The sequence below is a fragment of the Natator depressus genome, chromosome 1 (assembly GCF_965152275.1).
Source record: "Natator depressus isolate rNatDep1 chromosome 1, rNatDep2.hap1, whole genome shotgun sequence".
Lineage (NCBI taxonomy): Eukaryota > Metazoa > Chordata > Testudines > Cheloniidae > Natator > Natator depressus.
The window spans coordinates 225,008,945-225,029,409 of NC_134234.1; the positions used below are offsets into that span (position 1 = coordinate 225,008,945).

General features: G+C 40.5%; 1 protein-coding gene across 3 annotated transcripts in view; it reads right to left on the reverse strand.

Annotated features, from left to right (window-relative positions):
* ARHGAP8 (Rho GTPase activating protein 8) overlaps window positions 1-20,465 on the reverse strand; it is a 132,437-nt gene that overhangs the window by 65,032 nt on the left and 46,940 nt on the right. For all 3 annotated transcript variants that reach the window (XM_074936570.1, XM_074936580.1, XM_074936588.1), the window contains 2 exons: window positions 4,867-4,954; window positions 2,239-2,370 (listed from right to left, as the gene is read on the reverse strand). In XM_074936570.1, coding sequence (XP_074792671.1) covers window positions 2,239-2,370; window positions 4,867-4,954 — 220 coding nt within the window. The remainder of the gene's footprint in view (window positions 1-2,238; window positions 2,371-4,866; window positions 4,955-20,465) is intronic.

A 20,465-nucleotide genomic window follows, 5' to 3' on the forward strand; every position in this document is an offset into this window, starting at 1 on the left:
AATAGGGAAGGTCCCTCTTGAATGCTGACCATTAAAGGATCATATTCCAATGATCAAGAATTGCAAAAACCACCTTTGCACAACAGCTTATATATTTAGAGGTGGGTAGGAGGAACCAAGCACTTAACGCAGTTTCTTCTTTTTTATTTTAATTGCACCCAAGTGGTTTTGAGTGGGGAAAAAAAAAACAGTATTGTTTTTATAAGGCCAGCATCAAACAAAGTTTGGAACTGTGCACCTGGGAACACTTTGAATAATAAAAAGCAGTTGTTTTATTGAGATGAAGTTCATATTTTGAGTCTATTTTATACTTGGAGGTAACAGGTGGACCCATTTCTTTTGTGCAAAGTTACATATTTATATTCTTCTTCTTCACCTATGTAGCACAATTACATCCCCCAAAGACTTCTTTGAACCGCTGTTGTAAATAACTTATCTGAAATTTTTCCTTTGAAACCCATTTATGTTGACTATTTTTATTTGTTACACTCGCCAATTGGGGGTGAGAGGAGTACGGGGACAAAATGCAGTGCAAAAGGTGCACAGGGTATTTGTTTAGTTTTTCCTTTAGCTAGCACAACTGAACATGAATATTGGGCTGTGAATATTGCTTTGAGCTTCCCAATGTCAATGTGCTAAGAATTCCAACTGTGATTCAAATAATGGGTGTAAGGTTGCCTGCTTTTGCCCAATTACCCACTCTCATCTGGTTCCCTTTTGCTCTCTCAGTTTCTGGCTGGGGAGGAGGACGGAGAGAATGGGGTTGGGCAGAAATGAAGGCCACATTGTGTGAATAAGATGCGCACACTTCAGAAGCCAATGCAACTGAAGATATTTCCCCTCTGTTGCTTCTCCTCCATATGGAGGCTGTAAATTTGGCATGGCTTTGTGCCAAGAGAGTGTGTGACAGGACAGGCTTGCAATTTCACATCGTCATTCCTTTCCAGGGAGAGACCCTTGCACAGCAAAGATCCCTGTTATACATAGTGAACATAACAGAAGTCCCTCTCCAGTCTCAAAACCAAATGACTATCTTGCACTCACTATTTTGAGAATCTACCAGCAAAAGCAAACTCCCTCAGTCTACCACTGAGCTGAGAGTGATATGTCATGACAGCAGTTGGATGTTTCAGATGACAACATCGCTCTCCATATTTGATGGCTGCTAGGCAAAATTTTACTTTTTGTGTGGTGGGTATTTAATGTTTCAGTTTTTAGTGTATGAAATTCAAAAGGGTGGTAGGTTGGGTGTTGATCTCAGCCTCTCGAATTTGCAAAATTGGGCTGTGACACTCATGAGAACAGGATCTGCCATGAGATGTCTGGTAACTGTTCTCTTTGGTCAGGTTACAAATACCGCCAGAATAGTCATCTTTCTTGTGGTTATTTTGGTAGATCTGTTTCTAATCCCTTCCAGAATCATAAAGCTCAGAGGTGTGTGAAAAATGTAAAACAACAGTGCTGCTTCTGACAGTGGGAATAAGGGGAAAAGGGAGGCGTTTGCGTGTGTTTGTTTTCTCTCACTTCGCCCTCTAGTTGTTTGCCCAGAGCAGAGAGATTGTAAGAGATGAACTGCTGCCAGTTGGGGCACTTTTAGCTCCACTGCTAGAAACCTGTGTTTTTGGAACAGGGGTTCTGTCCTGGCTCCCAGGTCTGCAATACAATTTATCTAACAATTGTAGACTGCATAGTAAAACAGAAAGCGAAGGAACTATGCCCGTGTTATGAAGGAGGTCAGAACAGATCATCATCATGGTCCCTTCTGACCTTAAAATCTATGTAGTGAAATACATTCTGGCCCAGAATTTCAGAAGCTGGCTTCTATTTTTCCTATCTCCAGCTTAGTCTAAGGAACTATGTAAGGTATGAGCTGCTAGATCACAACTGTGAGAAAATCACAAATAACCAATGTCGATGCGTTGCAAACATCTTTTTAAATATGCCACAGAATGGCTGGGCCTCCTTATTATGGGTCTGCAGGATTTTTACACTCTGGATAATGTTTCCAATACCTAGAATGTTCATTGTTAATCATTTCTTCATGGTAGAAATTTCTAATCTAATCTACAGTAATGGAAATTAACTCTTTGATCTCAATAGCAAAGAAAGACCAAAAGGTAGACCTCTAGCTTGTTGGGTCTTCGTGAAGAATATGCCTCCTTCTTGGAAGTTAAACAGGATGCGATAGTTGGATCCTACCCACAGAAAGGGCAGACACAGAACATTTGGAGAACATACTTCCTGTCAAATTCTTTGTAGGCACTTTGCAGCCAGTTCAGAGAGGGTTTATTCCGACTGTTCAGGCCATAGTGAAAGTAGACCAGGGTATAATCATTCTCCACATACTGGTCGAGTGTATACCTCAAGTATCTGAGAAGAGAGGCAATATTTTAGTATTAAAAAGTGATTTCTAATGTATTTTTATGGATTTATAAACTGAAAAGTGTCCAAAGAACCAAAATCACTATTTTTGCCCAGCACGCCAAAGTTTGTAAATTCATGTTCATGATCAATATTAATACACTCATTCATTATGTATCATGATGCCAGTGATTTCATGTTCAGGGGGAAAATGTTCCACATTAAAAGAACGTGCCTAGTCAAGAGGTACAAAGATTGCAGTGCCGACAGGCAATCAAATGATGAAAAAACCTGGGCACGCTTTCTGGAAATAATGAAAAAGCTTTGTGTTCTCATCTTTCTGAATTCCTATGTTCTGAATAAATAATGGCATTAACACTTGTCAAAAAACGGTGAAAAGTGAAATTTTGTGAAATATTTTTTGTCAATATAAAATGTTTTGAAAATTTTCAACCAGCTCTAATTACTGTGGCTGGCATCAGATACTTCTCTCTTCCTTAAGTTAGTCTGGCTTTCTTTTGTAGGGATTTCATCATCAGATCTCTATGTGTTAAGATAATTTAAGGAAATGCACTTAAGTAATCCCATCTTGAAATAATATTGCATGTTTTTATAAGTAGGTTTCTTTGTATTGATTCTTTTATGGTATAGTTTAAGGTACTTTTCTTTTTCCTTTGTTGTACAATTGAGAATAGGACAAGGCGTTTTTTTCCCCACAGCTGAATTATTCAAACAAGGCAACAATGCCACTTGAGTAGTAACCATCTCGACTCACCTCTCTCTGAACCAGATTTTAGTTTACCCGTGTTATTACATTATCAATTCTTGCTTATTATTCTGTGCATAGTCTTAACAACGTTTCTTAATTGCTCTTTTCACTTAATAAAATGTGTAGTTCCATGTGGCATTCGTTAGGCTGGTGGGAGTCTGCAAGTTCTGAGCTCACTGTGACTATTATCTATGCAAATACGTTTAACTTTACTCTTATCTTGTCCTCCCATCTTCTACTCCCTTGTTTATTGCTTATTTTCCATTGCTTATTTTAGAAGTCTTAGACAGTGAACTATCTGGGACAAGGACTGTCTTTGCTTTATTTGTGTGTACAGGGATCTTGATCCCTGGCTAAGGTTTTTAGGAGTTGCTTGAATGGAAATCATGACAATAATCATTCAGAAGGCGTTACAAAAAAATGAAAATCTCTGGAAATAAAGGTACAGTATCCACAAACATGCCCTTGTGCCCAGGCAATCTATTGAGCCTCCTGGCCTTATATAATTCCCTAGCTAAAATGCAGTACTTCTGAGAATAATGGAGCAGAGCTTAAGCTGGTGCAAATTACCACAGCTCATGGATCGATGACAATTTATGTCAGCTGAGCATCTGCCCCCTGTTTTTACACAGCCAATTGCCATTTCCAAGCATGCAATACTATCCCTAGAAGCATTACTTACTGGGACAGCATTTCCAAGAATGACAGTGAAAACGCTGCCATACCAAATCCATTTCAACATGGTTTCATTTGCAAAATATCTGCCATGCTGGCCCCAGTCTGAACAGTTTTTCCTCAAACCTTAACTTGCTTGGTCTGATCCTAAAAAGAAAAGATGGTCCACTGCTGGCTTGGGACTCAGAAGACCTGGGTTCAATTCCCTGCTCTACCATAAACTTTCTGTTTGACCTTGGGCAAATTATGTAGCTGCTCTGTGCCTTGGCTTCCCATCTCTAACGCTGGGATAATAGTATGGGATAATAGACAGGTCCTGGTTCTAATCCCACACTAGGTCCTCCAGATTGCAGCATTTTATCTCTGTTACCTTCCTACAACCGATCTTTAAAAAGGATGTTGTGAAAAGGAATAATCATTTACAACATCTTGAACCAAGAAAAGCCAACACCATTATAAGATGAGATAATGAAATACTAAGCTTAATGAAATACTTAGCTCATTAAATGTTAGTAATTAATGTGAATCATCTAAAGATCAAAAGCAAAAAGCATTGTAGTGTAAACAATGAAACAGCATTCTTACTAAATGTTTTTTGAGAAGAGAAAATAAAATAAAAACAGCTTTTGCTGTTCCTGCAGCTGGTTAAATACCACAAAAAGTATTTGACAAATATAATATTCAATAAATACTGATACAATTTATCAAATAGTAAGTTTGAAAAGTACTAAAAATATTTTAATTTTTTATTTGTTTGTCCCTCAAAATAAGTTACAATAGAAAAACGCATAAAGAGTTGATTAATAATATAACTACAATACACAAAAAACCCTGCTGTTTCTGGTTAAGTAGCTGGGGCTTGACTTCCAAGATAGTATCTCACCTGATTCAGAGGCTTAGTACTCCGGCTAACATGTGTTAGACACTTTTTTCCATACTCGACCAAAAAAAAGCCCATTTACCTACAAATGAACTCATGAGACATGCCATTTAAAATTTTAAGCAGTGTAAACTGCAGAGAGAGAGAGAGAGAGAGGGAAGGTGAAATGAGAGAAACTTACTCTAGGAGTCTGCTGTGATTGAGCTGATGGGAAGGGGGCATACGACAGCAACTGAAAGTAATCACCCTCCTCCCAGAATTGTCATCACCTGGTAAACAAACACAGTTAATGAAGACCTTTATATAGCTCATTTCATATGCAGAAGGATGTTGAAACAAGATGCGGATATGAAGCAAAACCCTGGATCTGAACACCTACAAACTCTGAAAAAGACCTGAACTTTGTAAGTCCCATCTCCATTCCAGATATATTGCGAACTTTGCCATCAATGGACAAATTAGACACAGGAATTCCTTTACTCAGCACTGGAGTGATTTGAAGAAGTTGTTCAGCAGCGTACATAGGATGTTGGGGACAGAAGCAAAGAATGCCATATTCAAATGAAGGTGAGAGCACTGAGTTCCTTTCAGGAGGCATTCAACCCCCTGCAGAATTAATTCCAGGAAAATTAAGGGCCTACTTTTCAGACTGGCTTAACTTGGCTTCCCTTTCCCCATCCACATGGGGGCAAGACTGTTTAAACATTTTATGCCTATCTTTTGCCATTTATAATGGCTGTAACTTTTATACTTGTACTACTAAGGGGAAGGATAACTAGTAGGTCATTCACTTGCTACCCGGGGACTTGGGAGTCCTTGGTTCAATTTCCTGCTTTACCATAGATTTCCTGTGTGACCATAGGTAAATCACTTAGGGTATGTCCACACTGAATAGTAAACCTGAGTCTGTGGAACCCACGCTTGCAGATTGGTGTTTCCAAGTTCGTGCTTGAGTGTCCACACTGCAGAATAACCCCAGGCCTCCGAACTGTACTGATGTGTCCAAACTGCACTGCACAGACTCGAATCAGACCTTCTGCTTCTGGAAGTGTATCCCAGGGTTCCTTGCCAGCTGCACCTGCTCTCGGGCTTGGTTTGTATTGGATTGTGGGAGAACTTGTCTATCCATCCCACGTGCCTTGACCAGAAATGGTTTGAGCCCACCAATACATCCAGCCAAGCCATTTTGTGTCCACACGCTCCCATCATCCCGATCCAGTGGAGGAACTTCTCCAGATCACGCTGTCAGTCCTATTTTGGGACTCAGGCAGAGCATCTGTGATATGCTGGTGGACATTTTGTCCATTGTTTTTGACCTGCCAAACACACTGTGATGGGTTCGGTCACAGAGACCCCCTTGGGACTGTCACCTGACATGCAGAAACTACCTCTGAGCCTGTTTTCCCTGTCAGCTTGGGACTCCAGAACCCGGTCTTGTTGAGCCAGACATGCAAGCCTGCTGCAGCACAGACCCAGGGTCTGAACCACGTCCCCAAAGCTGCAGACTGTAACTGAAAACCTCTCAGCAGGTACTCCTGTCTCCAGCACCCAAACACCCAGCTCCCAATGCGATCCAAACCCCAAATAAATCTGTTTTACTCTGTATAAAGCTTATACAGGGTAAAGTCATAAATTTTCCACCCTCTATAACACTGATAGAGAGATATACACAGCTGTTTGCTTTCCCAGGTATTAATCACTTACTCTGGGCTCAATAATAAACAAAAGTGATTTTATTAAGAATAAAAAGTAGGATTTAAGTGGTCCCAAGTAATAACAGACAGAACAAAGTAAGTTACCAAGCAAAATAAAACAAAACACGCAAGTCTAAGCCTACTACATTAAGAAACTGAATATAGGTAAATCTCACCCTCAGAGATGTTCCAATAAGCTTCTTTCACAGACTAGACGCCTTCTTAGTCTGGGCCCAATCCTTTCTCCGGTAAGGTTCTTGTTAGTCCCAGCTCAGGTGGTAACTAGGGGATTTCTCATGACTGCAGCCCCCTCTGTTCTGTTCCACCCCCTTTTATAGCTTTGGCCGAAGGCGGGAATCCTTCGTCTCTCTCTGGATTCCCACCCTTCCTTCTAAATGGAAAAGCACCAGGTTTAAGATGGATTCCAGTACCAGGTGACATGATCACATGTCACTGTAAGACCTCATTCTCCATTCTTTCAGTGTTGGCCTGCACATACCCAGGAAGGTTTGCAAGTAAACAGAGCCATTTACAACCAATTGTCCTGGTTAATGGGAGCCATCAAGATTTCAAGCCATTATTAACGGCTCACACTTTGCATAGTTACAATAGGACTTTAGAGTAATACTTCGTATTTCTAGCTTCAGATAAAAGAATGATACATACATGCAAATAGGATGAACACACGCAGTAGATTATAAGCTTTGTAATGATACCTTACAAGAGACCTTTTGCATGAAGCATATTCCAGTTACATTATATTCACACTCATTAGCATATTTCCATAAAACATATGGAGTGCAATGTCACACACACCTCTTGGAGGGGGACACTAACATGCCAGCTGATGCTGCTCAGACCTGTTGCCACAACTGCAGATTCCCCCCAAACCAGCGCTTCTGGAGCAGGGCCACAAGTGCAGACCATGAGACTGGATCATCATGTGGATCTGGGGTGAACAGCAGGGGCTCCAGAACTTTCACATGAAAAAGCAGGTATTCCTGAGGGGGTTGTGAACAACATGCTCTAACCCTCTCCAGTGCCACAACACACACAAGGATCAATGTGGTGGTCCAGATGCAGGTCACCATACCCATCTGGAAGGTGGCTACCCCAGACTGCTACAGGTCTGTTGCTAACCAGTTGGCAAGTCAACTGTGGGGGTTGTTGCAGTGAAGGTTCATGAGGTGATCAGGACTGGGATGTGCACAAAGGTGGTGGGCATTAAAAGTGTGCCTGAAATAACTGCTGACTTTGAGAGGACCTGCTTTCCAAACTGCGCTGGGGCTATCAGTGGGACTCATGTGCCCGTAGTTAGCCCTCTGTAAGGAGCTCGAGTACGTAAACTGCAAAAGACACTACTCCATCATTATGCAGGCCCTGGTCAACCACAGAGGCAGATCACCAGCCACAATGGATGAAAAATTGTGGTAAAAATTAACAAGATGCTGATTTAGCATGGAGATGCACCCTGAGCCTATGCACAGACATGGCTAACTGCCAGCCACTGGGACACCTAACACAGACAGGCAGCCACCCTCCTCTGTAATTTGGACTCAGATTTCAGCTACCCTTGGACCAAATACAGACCCTGATTTTGTTTGGACTCATCACAGACATTTTTTTTTTGACTCAGTGTACAGGCGGTCTGGGACAGTGCAAGTGTGTCTGATTTATAAGGTACTATACCTTGAGGGAGCATCTTGTAACCCCTGTATTCCTCATCTCTATATAATTGTGATATTGCATATAAAGCGTGCCATGTGAGGTATCAGGGAAAAGGTTATGATCAGTTGAAAGTCACTGTTCTATCTGAATATCTATATCTTTAGTGCATATGAAGTTATGAGATTATGTTGTAGGTTGTCACTAAAACACGCTGTAAATTGGGGAATCAGTCACATATTAGCTCTCAAGAGACAACAGCAAGGAAAGTAACCAACACCTGCATGGGGTGTCAAACAACCATCAACAGCCATTGTCTAGCAAGGGAGCTACAATTCAATGACTCACCTGCATAAGGCCACACCAGGTGAATTGCTCAGCCTTGCCTGGGGACTCAGCAATGCCCCCCAGACACGTCTGGACTTGTGTTCTCCAAGCACATGGACTAAAACAGAACACAGGGACCCCATGCTTGGCCCTTCTCCTTCCCCCACCTATGCTGCAAACAACAAAGACACTCAGAAGACTGAAGACTCCAACAGAGGGGACTGGCCCAGGTTTATGGGACAAACCCGTATACTAAAGACTGCAGTGGGGTGAGAAAAACTGCTTAATCTAGATGTTGCCCAGTCTAATAGGGTTGAGAGTTTAGACTGCATGCTTATATTTTGTTTTATTTTGGTAACTAACTCTGACTTTTTGCCTGTCACTTATAATCACACAAAATCTAACGTTTGTAGTCAATAAATTTGTTTTACTGTTTATCTTTACCAGTGAGTGTGCCTGAAGTGTGTGGTAAATCTGCTCAGATTTCCAAAGGCTGGTGTATATCCACTTTCCATTGACGAAGTGATGAACCAATTAATAAATTTGCACTGCTCATTTTGAGCACTGCAAGATGGTATATTCCTGAGGTACAAGGCTGGGAGCTGGGGGGATTTGGCTGATGCCTTTCTCTGTGTGATTCATGAGTGGCTCTGGGAGCATTCATGCAATCTAGCTGGGTGTGGGGCTCCACATGCTGTTGTGCTGAGTGATAACAGTGCCTGGAGGGGTTTTCTGCTTGTCTCTAGCAAAGCATTGTGAGACACAGCCCAGGCTGGAGAGTTAAGGGGGCACAATGGTCCCACAGTCCCCGGCTGCACCCCAGGATCCCATCACAGGTATGTAAAGCCTTGTCTACACTACACAGTTTTGTCGACAAAACAGCAGAAGTATACACACTGAAATTTGCCTACACTGAAATGCTCTTCCCACCGATGTAACTCCCCTGCTATGCTGACATAATAAAACCACCTCAACAAGAGGCATAGGGCTTATGCTGGTGTAGTTAGGGCAACGTTCAGGCACTTCCTCTGTTACTGGTTCTGCTGTGGGCTGCTCCACAGGGCTGTCTCCAAACAGTAACTGGGTGTGAATTTTTGGGATGGAACTGCTGAGAAACACAGGCTGGGGGTTTGTGGGAGAGTGCTGGCAGACTCTCCAGACCCATATCTGGCAACCCAAACTTGAGCTGCATCTACAGTGCAAAATCCTTGGACTGGGACGCGCATCACAGTCGAGCTAGGCCTTGGACCCAGACCTCTGGCTGAGTCTATAGGCCCAAATCCTGAGATCTTTCAGGCCTGATTGATGTGTGTGTGGATGGTAGGTGTTAGACCTGCATCAGAGTCCAGATTTACCATAAGAGTCGGATTCTTAAGATGCAGATAGGCACCCAGTGGGACTTTCAAAAGGGAGTTAGGTGCCTAGGCGCTACCTGCATATTTAGATACCTAATTATGCCTTTAAAAATGTGGCCCTTAGTCTCTCTGTGCCTCAGTTCCCCATCTGTAAAATGGAGGTAATAGCACAGCCCTATCTCACAAGGGGGTTGGAAGGATAAATATATTAAAGCCTGTGAGGTGCTCAGATACTATGGTAATAGGGGGCTATATAGCTACAATGGGAAGACATTTCTCTTAAATTGATTGGGATGCTCTGCATTATTTTAATGGGCCTAATTCACATATGAACCTGCCTAAACTCAAGCTTCAAAGTAAATTACACTTAGGTCCTGCTCCTGTTCCCACTGAAGTCTCAAGAAAGTTTGGCTTTGATGTCATGGGAGCAGAATAAATAAATGGTATTCTTCATTACCAGTTTCTTGCAAACAATCATCTGATAAATGGTTGGTAATGAGCAAGCCAAAGAAAAGGAAGAAAGAATGAAGGGAAGGAAACAGGGGTGAAACTGGTAAACAAAATGAATTAGTAAATAAATACTTAAATCTTCTGAAAAGCTAGGACCATATAGCTTAAGACTAGTTCTTGGGCTGTTCTAACTAGTGCAACTGATACTGGTCCAGAGCAGAAGCACTAAGCTAATGATCTTCTTAGCAACACAGCCATACAAATTTTACATGGATAAATAATGTCGCCAGTCTAGTAGGTACTAACACACTTTCAATCAACATAAGACAAGCAATTCCTTTTGTACTGAATGGTTTTGTATTGTTAAAAAAAACCCATCCTGTATTTCTTTTGTCCAGTACATGGACATTTTCATAATCTACGTATGTTTGGATTCGCCTGTATATATTCTACCGTACCTCAGAGACCCGCTGCAGAAGAGTATCTTGTTTCAAAGCCTTCCCATTATGTTGGGGGAGGGGAAATAAATATTTAATGAAATTTTCATGTAAAAAAAATCCTGTTTAAAATACTAAATAGAATATTCATGTACTACTTCAGAAAAAATAAGGCAATGAACAATTGGTGAATGCACTGAGGTAATCAGTAGTCTGTTTATAAAACAGGTCACTATTTTATTTCCTGGGGGGACTTGTTAAGTGCCTTTCATCTGAAATACTCAGAGCACTTACAAAGGCATTCAAATCTGACAAATGAGCATTAAAATTAATGATAAACAAACATGAAATTACAAACATTACCAAAAGACTTTTCTTCCCTAAATCCTGAAACTATTTGACCTATTTGTTCATGTCTGACAGATATGTTACTGTATAGCATTCATATAATACAGGTATATAAGACAGACATGATATTGTATTAGCAGAAGTAGGTGCACTATGAGGGGTTTCTACACCTTCCTTTGGGCATCCAGTCTTAGCTACCGTTGGAAACAGGTAGAACAGTTTCTCTGTCAGATAACATCACCTCCATAAACAACAGAAATCTATGCCTGGTTTCCAGTTAAGGTAATAAGGTCTCTTCTTGTTACTTTTGAACTCCTGCCTGCATTGGATCACCTGCACTAAAGGCTAGAATATCCACCACCTACCTCTTATACAGAGTTTATAACCCATAGCTTTACAAAGGAAGTAGGTACTATTCTCCCAGTTTTACTGATGGGAAAACTAAGGTGAAGTGACTTGCCCAGAGTTACCTAGCAGGCCTGTAGCAAAGCAGAGAATCCTTCTCTCATGAGCCCCAAACCATGAGCCCTGGTCCACCAACCACACTGCTCATCGGTAGAAGGCACAGTTACTTTACAATCAGAAAAGATGACTGGGACTCATGACTCTTGGATTCTATTCCCAGCTCTGCCCTGATTTACTGTGTGATCTTGAGTATATTACCCATTCTGTGTGTCCGTTTCTCCATTTGCATTCAGGGTATAATAATAATAATACCAACTTCACAGGACTGTTGAGACACAGAAAAACTCCTGTTTTTTCTCAAACAAGTCTAATTTGTTAATAAAATTTTGAAGAAAACCACCATCATTTAAAAATTAATGGCTGACCAAAACAAAACCGGAGCTCCACTGGTATGACTGAGACTGCTGGCCAGATGTTCTGTGTGAGAACCTTGCAGCTTGGAATTCACTACCCCATTCAGTCTGAACTATCTTGACTCAGATGACCTCACGTTCCCCCCCACACACACACACATTTGAAAACTGGGGTTTGGAGTGCCAGGAAATTGTAACTGTAAGAGTTCAAGGAGGAGTGGGGTTTGTGATAGGTTATCTTAAATTTCTGTATTTAGGATGTATTTTTATAGTGTGTCAAGGGCACCTAGAGCATACAGATAGGCCTTTATTTTACCATGTATAGAATTTAAAATACATAAATAAAGTAAAAGTTATGCCATGGAGGCCTCATTTTCCTGCTAAATTGATAAGAAGTAAATTAGAAGAGAAGGATGCTCATTCTGTATGGAAATCAATGCAAAAAGAAGTGCAATCTGAACAATACTCCTTGATGTATCAATATATTTTGAAGTGTTTTCAGGTCAGTGTGTTTTTGTTTTAACTTAACTTTTTTTTTTTTATTTCATGGACTGATGGCATCCAGGAATTTCAGATGAAAATGGATAACCTGCTCAACCCTCTTTGAAAAATGGTGCTTCTTGCATCTGTCGCCATTCCCCTGTCCAGATGAATATATTCAAGTAAAACCACTTCTGCCCATCTTTCCTCCCATTTCAGAGTTACAGCTTCTAAATACCCCAAAAAGAAACCAGAAGAACTGGGAACGAAAGGGAGGAACAAGCCCCACTGAGATGCAAGCAGTTTGGCCTCAGCACTAGATTCCATCTAACACTGGGGAAGAGGTCTGTAATGAGAACACTCATCTCAAGAAGAGGAAGGGGTCAGAGAGCAAAGGAGTACCATTTCTCAAAGAGGAGGCCCATGTTTTCTAGTTTCTGGAGACCATTTGTATTCACCGAAGAAATATGAGTCATGCAGGTGGGCCTGTGCCACAAAGTTTGAATCCCAAGCTTCTCAAAGTACGGTGCAGTTCAGATCTGAGGCCCTATTTTAGGCCTGTATCCTGTTAATATTAAGTTCATCACACTGCAAATATATATAGATATGGTTACACACACACACAAACACCAATTTAAAGTTAAGTTTAATTTCTAATGCTTTTCCCCATTGGTTTGAACTAAGGATGAGTTTCTAACTGTCTTGATTTCTCTTGCTTCCTACCGGTTAGCATGAAACTGCCAGATGATAGCCAGAAATAGCCAGATGTTGGAAAGCTAAAAACTCGAGTTCTTTCTTAAATACTTGTTTTCTTTCTATGTTCATTTTCAGTACGTTTACCTGCCTATAAAAAGTTTGAAAGGAAAATCACCATATAAATTACTTGGAGATTTTCAGATGAAAAGGTGCTATGTAAATGCAAAGATTGTTATTATTTTGGGGTCCAGTATTGAAGTCCTTAAGGAGCCCAAACACTGCAATTAACTCTGCATGTGCAGAGCCCTACTCTCCTGCAGAATTCCATTAATTTCAATGGGGCTCTGTGCAGGGGCAGGGATCTGACTGCATGGAGTCAGTTGCAGAATAAGGAGCAGATTTTCAAAGGTATTTACATGCTTAAAGATGCAGCTATATGCCAAATGGGATTTTCAAAAGTGTCTAAACAGGTTAGGCACTAAACGCCCATTGAAACTAAACACCTAACCTGCTTCCAAACTTTTGAAAATCCCACTTGGGGATATGTGCATCTTTAGGTGCCTAAATACCTTTGTCAATCTGGCCCATAGTTCTCACTCAGATATAAGTCTCTGCAGTCATTAAGCCAAATTGCGCTCTCAACCACTTCAGGGACTCAAATTGATTTCCTCTCTTGAGGCATGTGAGGATATTAAGTGCTTCCCTTGGATCAACCACCCAGGATCATGCACCTAAAGCAAAGAGTGTGTAAAGGAAGAGACCTCAGCAGATTATTGGCTGTGACAGCATCAGGTCTATCAGCTGAAGCAGACTGTGTTGAGCCAGTTCTCCTAATACTATGAAACCAAAATGTTCCTGTGCATTATGTGCTGACAGAAAACGCTTCCCCATGGAGAAGGAGCGTATAATGTGTACAGTCCAGATTAAGATTTGTGCAAATTAAAATATAAGATCACAGGAAAACCTCTGGGATTTTCTGTCCATGTTTCAAATCTATGCTGAGCACCTGCAATAGGTGCACATTCCACAGCACTTTTTATCCCCAGTACAAGTTTTAATTAAAAACCAACCAACCAACCAACCCACCAACCAACAGATGCGGGGAAGGGCAGGTAGGAAAATTAATGGTTTTACTTTTTAATTAAGATCATGGATGGTATTGCAATTGCAAAGTGCATGTTGCAGATGAAAGGTATTTTATAATGCGTGTAGCTCATCCCAATCTGAAAATAAACTCTTGGGACTCCTGTAAAGTCAAGCACTATTTTTGAGGATTTTTTGTATTGGTTAAGCAATATAAAATACTATCATCATTTTATGATGTTTTCTACAATGTCAGTTACAGCTACAGGGCCTGCTTCTGCTCCTGCTAGAGTCAATGGGAGTTGTGCGATTGACTTCAACGGGAGCAGAAATGGGGCCCAAATCTAGGAAGGCAGCCATAGCAGCAATAGAAGTTTCCCATATTTTTATTACTTCCAAATAATTTAAGCCTAGTGATAATGGTACCAGTTTGTACCAAATGGTATCAGGATGGTACCAAAATGTACCACAGAATTTCTATCTACAGAAATTCCATTCTTGAACAATAAAAGTACAGCAATAGCAATTTACTACTGACCACATGGCCAGGATGGTGACAGTGATTGTGAAATGCTTAGGGAGATGAGGGAGGCTACAAAATCAGGAAGCCTAAAAATCATGGAGGATTTCAATTATCCCCATATTGACTGAGTACAAGTTACCTCAAGACGGGATGTAGAGATAAACTTTTTGGATGTTATTAATGGCAGTTTCTTGGAGCAGCTAGTCCTGGAACCCACAAGGGGAAAGGCAATTCTTTATTTAGTCCTAAGTGGAGCACAGGATCTGATCCAATCAGTGAATTTATCTGAACCACTCAGTAATAGCGCCCATAATGTACTTAAATTTAACATCCTTGTTGGGGGGAAAATACCAAAGAAATCCACCACAGTAGCATTTAACTTCAAATAGGGGAACTACACAAAAATGAGGAATTAAAAGGTACAGTAACAAGAGTGCCTGCAAGCTGCATGGAAGCTATTTAAAAATACCATAATAGACGCTCAGGCTAATGTATTCCCGCCTAGAACAACAACAACAACAACAACAAAAACAGTAAGACCACCAAAAAATGCCACCATCGCTAAACAACAGAGTAAAAGAGGCGGTTAGAATCAAAACGACATCGTTTACAAACTGTAAGTCAAATCCTACTGAGGAAAATAGAAAGGAGCAGAAACTCTGGCAGGTCAAATATAAAAGTGTAACTAGGCAGGCCAAAATTTTTTTAAAGAGCAACTAGCAAAAGACACTAAAACTAACAGCGATTTTTTTCAAGTACATCTCAAGCAGGAAGGGTGCCAAACAATCAGTGGGGCCAGTGGATGATCGAGATGTTACAGCAGCACTCAAGGAACAAAGGTTGTTGCGGAGAAGCGAAGCGCTGCATAAGTTTTCACTGCAGAGGATGGAAGGGAGATTCCCACACCTGAGCCATTCTTTTTAGGTGACAAATCTGAGGAACCGTCCCAGATGAGGTGTCAATAGAGGAGGTTTTGGAACAAATTGATAAATTAAACAGAAATAAGATACTGGGCCCAAATGGTGTTCACCCAAGAGTTCTGACGGAACTCAAATATAAAATTACAGATCTACCCTATATCTACAGTGGTATGTAACTTATCACTTAAATCAGCCTCTGTACCAAATGACTGGAGGATAGCTAATGTGATGCCAAATTTAAAAAAAAAAACACACACTCCAGAGGCTATCCTGGCAATTACAGGCTGGTAAACCTAACTTCAGCACCAGACAAATTGGTTGAAACTATAGTAAAGAACAGAATTATCAGACACATAGATGAACATAATGTTGGGGAAGAGTCAACACAGCTTTTGGAAAGGGAAATCATGCCTCACCAATATATTAGAATTATCTGAACATGTCAATAAGCATGTGGACAGTTGATATAGTGTACCTGAACTTTCAGATAACATTTGATAATGTCCCACACCAAAGGCTCTTAAGCAAAGTAAGCAGTCCTGGCATAAGTGGGGAGGTCATTTCATGGATTAGTAACTGGTTAAAAGATAGGAAACAAAGGATAGGAATAAATGGTCAGTTTTCACAATGGAGAGAAGTAAATAGCAGGGTGCCCTAAGGATATGTAGCAGGACCCACGCTGTTCAACATATTCATAAATAATCTGGGAAAAGGGATAAACAATGAGATGGCAAAGTTTGCAGATGATACAAAATTACTCCAGATAATTAAGTCCAAAGCAGGCTGCGAAAAGTTACAAGAGATCTCACAAAACTAGGTGACTGGGCAACAAAATGGCAGATGAAGTTCAATGTTGAAAAATGAAAAGTAATGCATATTGGAAAACATAATTCCAACTGTTCACACAAATGGTGGGGTCTAAATTAGCCGTTACCACTCAAGAAAAAGATTTTGGAGTCATTGTGGATAGTTCTCTGAAAACATCTGCTCAGTGTGCAGCGGCAGTCAAAAAAGATAACAGAATGTTAGGAATCGTATGCCACACCTTGAATACTGTGTGCAGTTCTGGTTGCCCCATCTCAAAAAAGATATATTAGAAATTGAAAAGGTATAGAGAAGGGCAACAAAAATGATTAATGGTATGGAACAGCTTCTGAATGAGGAGAGATTAAAAGGGGACTGTCCTGCTTGGAAAAGAGAAACCTATGGGGGAAATATATGATAGAAATCTATAAAATCATGAATGGTATGAAGAAAGAGAATAGGGAAGTGTTATTTCTTCACATAACACAAGAACCAGGAGTAACCCAAAGAAATGAATAGGCAGCAGGTTTAAAACGACCATAACGAAGTACTTCTTCACACCACACACAGCCTATGGAACTCATAGCCAGGGGATGCGTGAAGGCCAATACTATAACTGGGTTAAAAAAAGTAGATATGTTTATGGAAAATAGATCCATCAGTGGCTATTATCCAAGACGATCAGGGATGCAACCCCATGCTCTGTGTTCCTAAACCTCTGCCGACTGCTGGGACTGGATGACAGGGGATGGGTCATTCGATAATTTCCCTTTACTGTTCACCCCTCTGAAGCATCTGGCACCGGTCACTGTCAGAACACAGGATGCTGGGTTAGATGGACCATTGGTCTGACCCAGTATGGACATGCTTATGTTTTTATGTAATGTGACTAATCCTTGTTTGTGTCAGGGAGGTGTGGATGGTTGTTCTAAGCTACCTTTCTGCTTTTAGCTGAAACTTGGGTAGCTGAGGTCAAAAAGGGTCTCCAGGATAACCTAGAGCAGCCTAAACTTTATCTTTTGTCCACCAAGCTTAGCAAATGGCAAACCACGTAACATGTGAATCAAGAGCCAAAATATGACATTCCCCCCTAGCTACAGCACTATGAGCTGAGATCTTCAAAGCTTCTTAGAAGATTTCAAATGCTCCATTTCCATTAATTTGAATGGAGTTGGAAGTGAGTCTGAATCCCTTAGGCAATTCTGAAAATCCCAGCCAAGAGCACTAGAAATGAAATTCTCCCCTTTGCAGAGAGCCAGCACAAGGTCTTTGCTCCACAGAAGTCCCCTGTGAGCCCTATGGAATCTTTAGATGAAGAAAGAATGTAAAAGAAAATTACAGAGACGCTCGGCCAACAATTTTAAGGATACTGTTTTCACTTAAATTGTTCACTCCTTAGGAAACCGTAATGCTTTTTAATGTGCACCAAAATTGCCATGGATGTTCTAAACCTTTTATTTTTTTAGCATAATTAATTAAGCAGCAGGAGCAAATTGTTTATTATTTAGGACACATATTTGATCCACTCAGTGAGGACTGAGACGGACATGGATTTGAAGATTCCATAGTTATTTCACAGTTATAAAAAATGGTAGTGCTTTCATTTCACAGGTCCTTTCTCTGACTGTGTTCGCTATTCTGAATTCCAGTCATGCTCTTCATTTATTTGGAAACCAGTTCTTTGTGAAAAGACTACACCTGGAATCATGGCTTTAGCTCGATTCAGGAAAGCACCTAAGCACATGCTCAAGTGATTTCCTATATAAGGACAGATTAAAGTGCATGCTTAGGTAATTTCCTGGATCTCGGCCTTTGTTTGTTCTTTTCACCAATCACATTTAATATATTTTCCATATAGTTTTCTTAAACGTCTTGTTCTTTCAGTCAGACAAAAGCAGAAGGCACCACTAGCTTTCTGATGTAATTAATTGTTTGTTTAGTTTCATCTGGTTCCATTCTTGAAGTTGAAATAGCAGAGTGAGCCAAACCCATCCCAGATTTAATTCTGAAGTCAGTGGAGTTATACCTGGAATAAATTTGGACCTCCGTATTACAGAGATGCTCTGGTATTGCATTGAGGGTTACCACCAGTTTTAGAGATACAAAGTCAATATTTTGCTGTTTCACAAGTAGCTTCCAAGAAAATGTGGATTAAATAGAGCAAAGAAATACAAGGCTGGTTCAATGGAACATGTATAGCTTGTGCCTATATTCTTCAAGTGTGAGATTTTACACCTTCCTCTGAAACAATTAATGAACTACTGGTGGAAAACCAGCGTCAGACTTACTGGAGTGGCTCACAACCAAGTGTGGCAACCTCATGGCAGACTGTCAAAAAGCAGGGCAGACACCCCAAAATGATGGTATGTTCTATAATTAGATTTTGTCAACCCTGTAACAAATGTGAACTAGATCGCTGTAGCAATTTTACCATGGAGTCACAGGCGGTCCCCTTGGGCTCTGCACTCTACCTTGCCACCTGGCAAGCTGGACTTAGTGATAAATGGTAACTTACAGCAAAAATCACAGAATATTCAGGTTGCTTCCATTCCTAGAGACTAGTTGCTTACCCCGATCTCACACCAAAGATAACACCTATAGCCAATGCTGTAATAAACTAACTAAAGGTTTATTAACTAGGAAAAAGAAATGACAGCTATTTACAGGTGAAAGCAAGCAAGCACATATACACAAATGAGTTCCGCCTGTGATGACTGGTGACAGAGATATAGTAATCTGTCAGCATTGAATGTCTTTTTAGGGCTTAATCTTTTTAGGACCCTGGGGACCTCAGTTTATTGTTTCTTGACTCCAGCCCTTGTGAGAGTGCAAGAAAGCTATTTTTATTTCCCTCTTCCAGCATTCAGACAGATGGGACAAAGCCTTCTGCACGTATTTCTTCATGAGTAGATGGGAAAATCAACAAAGATTTTGTCCTACAATGGACCACTTAATTTTTGATACTCCTTCTGGATGGGTGGGGGGAAGTCTCTCTTCCCATCTGAGTTCACAAGTTCAAAGGAGGCATTTTTACAATTCTAAAATAAACATATTTTACCTTGTAGCATGGAATACAGACATTACAAATAAGATTAATGCATGCATCAGTTTAAAAGCATTTCATAGAGTCTAAACACATCCTTACAAGTCTAACACCCATTGTTCAAATATATTAATATATAGTTGAACAGGTCTAGTTTCCAGCTATGAATTTGTCAGTGCTCAGCTGATGCCTACAGACTTGGCAAGAGCTGGCACCTGATTTACCAGCATCACACAAAGTACCAGATTAGAAGGACCACTGGTCTGTTCTAGAGATGTGCTTAGCCCAGATCCTCAGATCCAAACACGCCCAAATTCTGAAAGAGTTCACATTCAGATCTGAACCTTGATGCTCAAGATCAGCTTCATTTTCTTTTACATAGAGATTCCTGTGTTCTTAGGGTATCACAAAGTAAAAGAGATTATAAGCAGGTCTTTGTTCTCTTGTTGAATTTGAGCAAATCCACACATACCCTAAGACTTTAGATCTTCCTATTGTGCAATGCTTTCAATTTTGACTTCTAAAAAACAAATATAGTATGTATAGTCTGACAGCCAAAAAGACCGATACAAAACAGTTATTTCTTGTATGGGCTATGTGAATGTTGTATTTTTTGGTTTTCGATTAAAATGACTGGAAAAGAGAAATTTATAGAGGAGACATTATTATAACAATCATTTTAAGTGGAAAAGGGGTAGGAGCTAGTGAACATGCACATTTAAAACCAAGACCAACTCAACTCAAGTTACCAGCTATAGCCTAACAGCTAACAGGCCAAAAGCACATATCTAAGTATTAAGACAGCAGATATCAGAAATTCTTCTAGAAACACACAAAATCAGCACATATGCAAAAATACTGCACAGGGTCATGCAAGAAATAATTAGAGGCCATACTGTGAGAGGATAATGGAACATAAAAACGGCTATACTGGGTCAGGCCAATGGTTCATCTAGCCCAGTATCCTGTCTTCTGACAGTGGCCAGTGCCAGACACTTCAGAGGGAATGAACAGAACAGGGCAATTATCAAGTGATCCAGCCCCTGTCATCCAATTTCAGCTTCTGGCAGTCAGAGGAAAATAAGGGAAAGAGCTTCATGTATTATGTAGCTTTTACATGTTCCTCCACTTGCACCA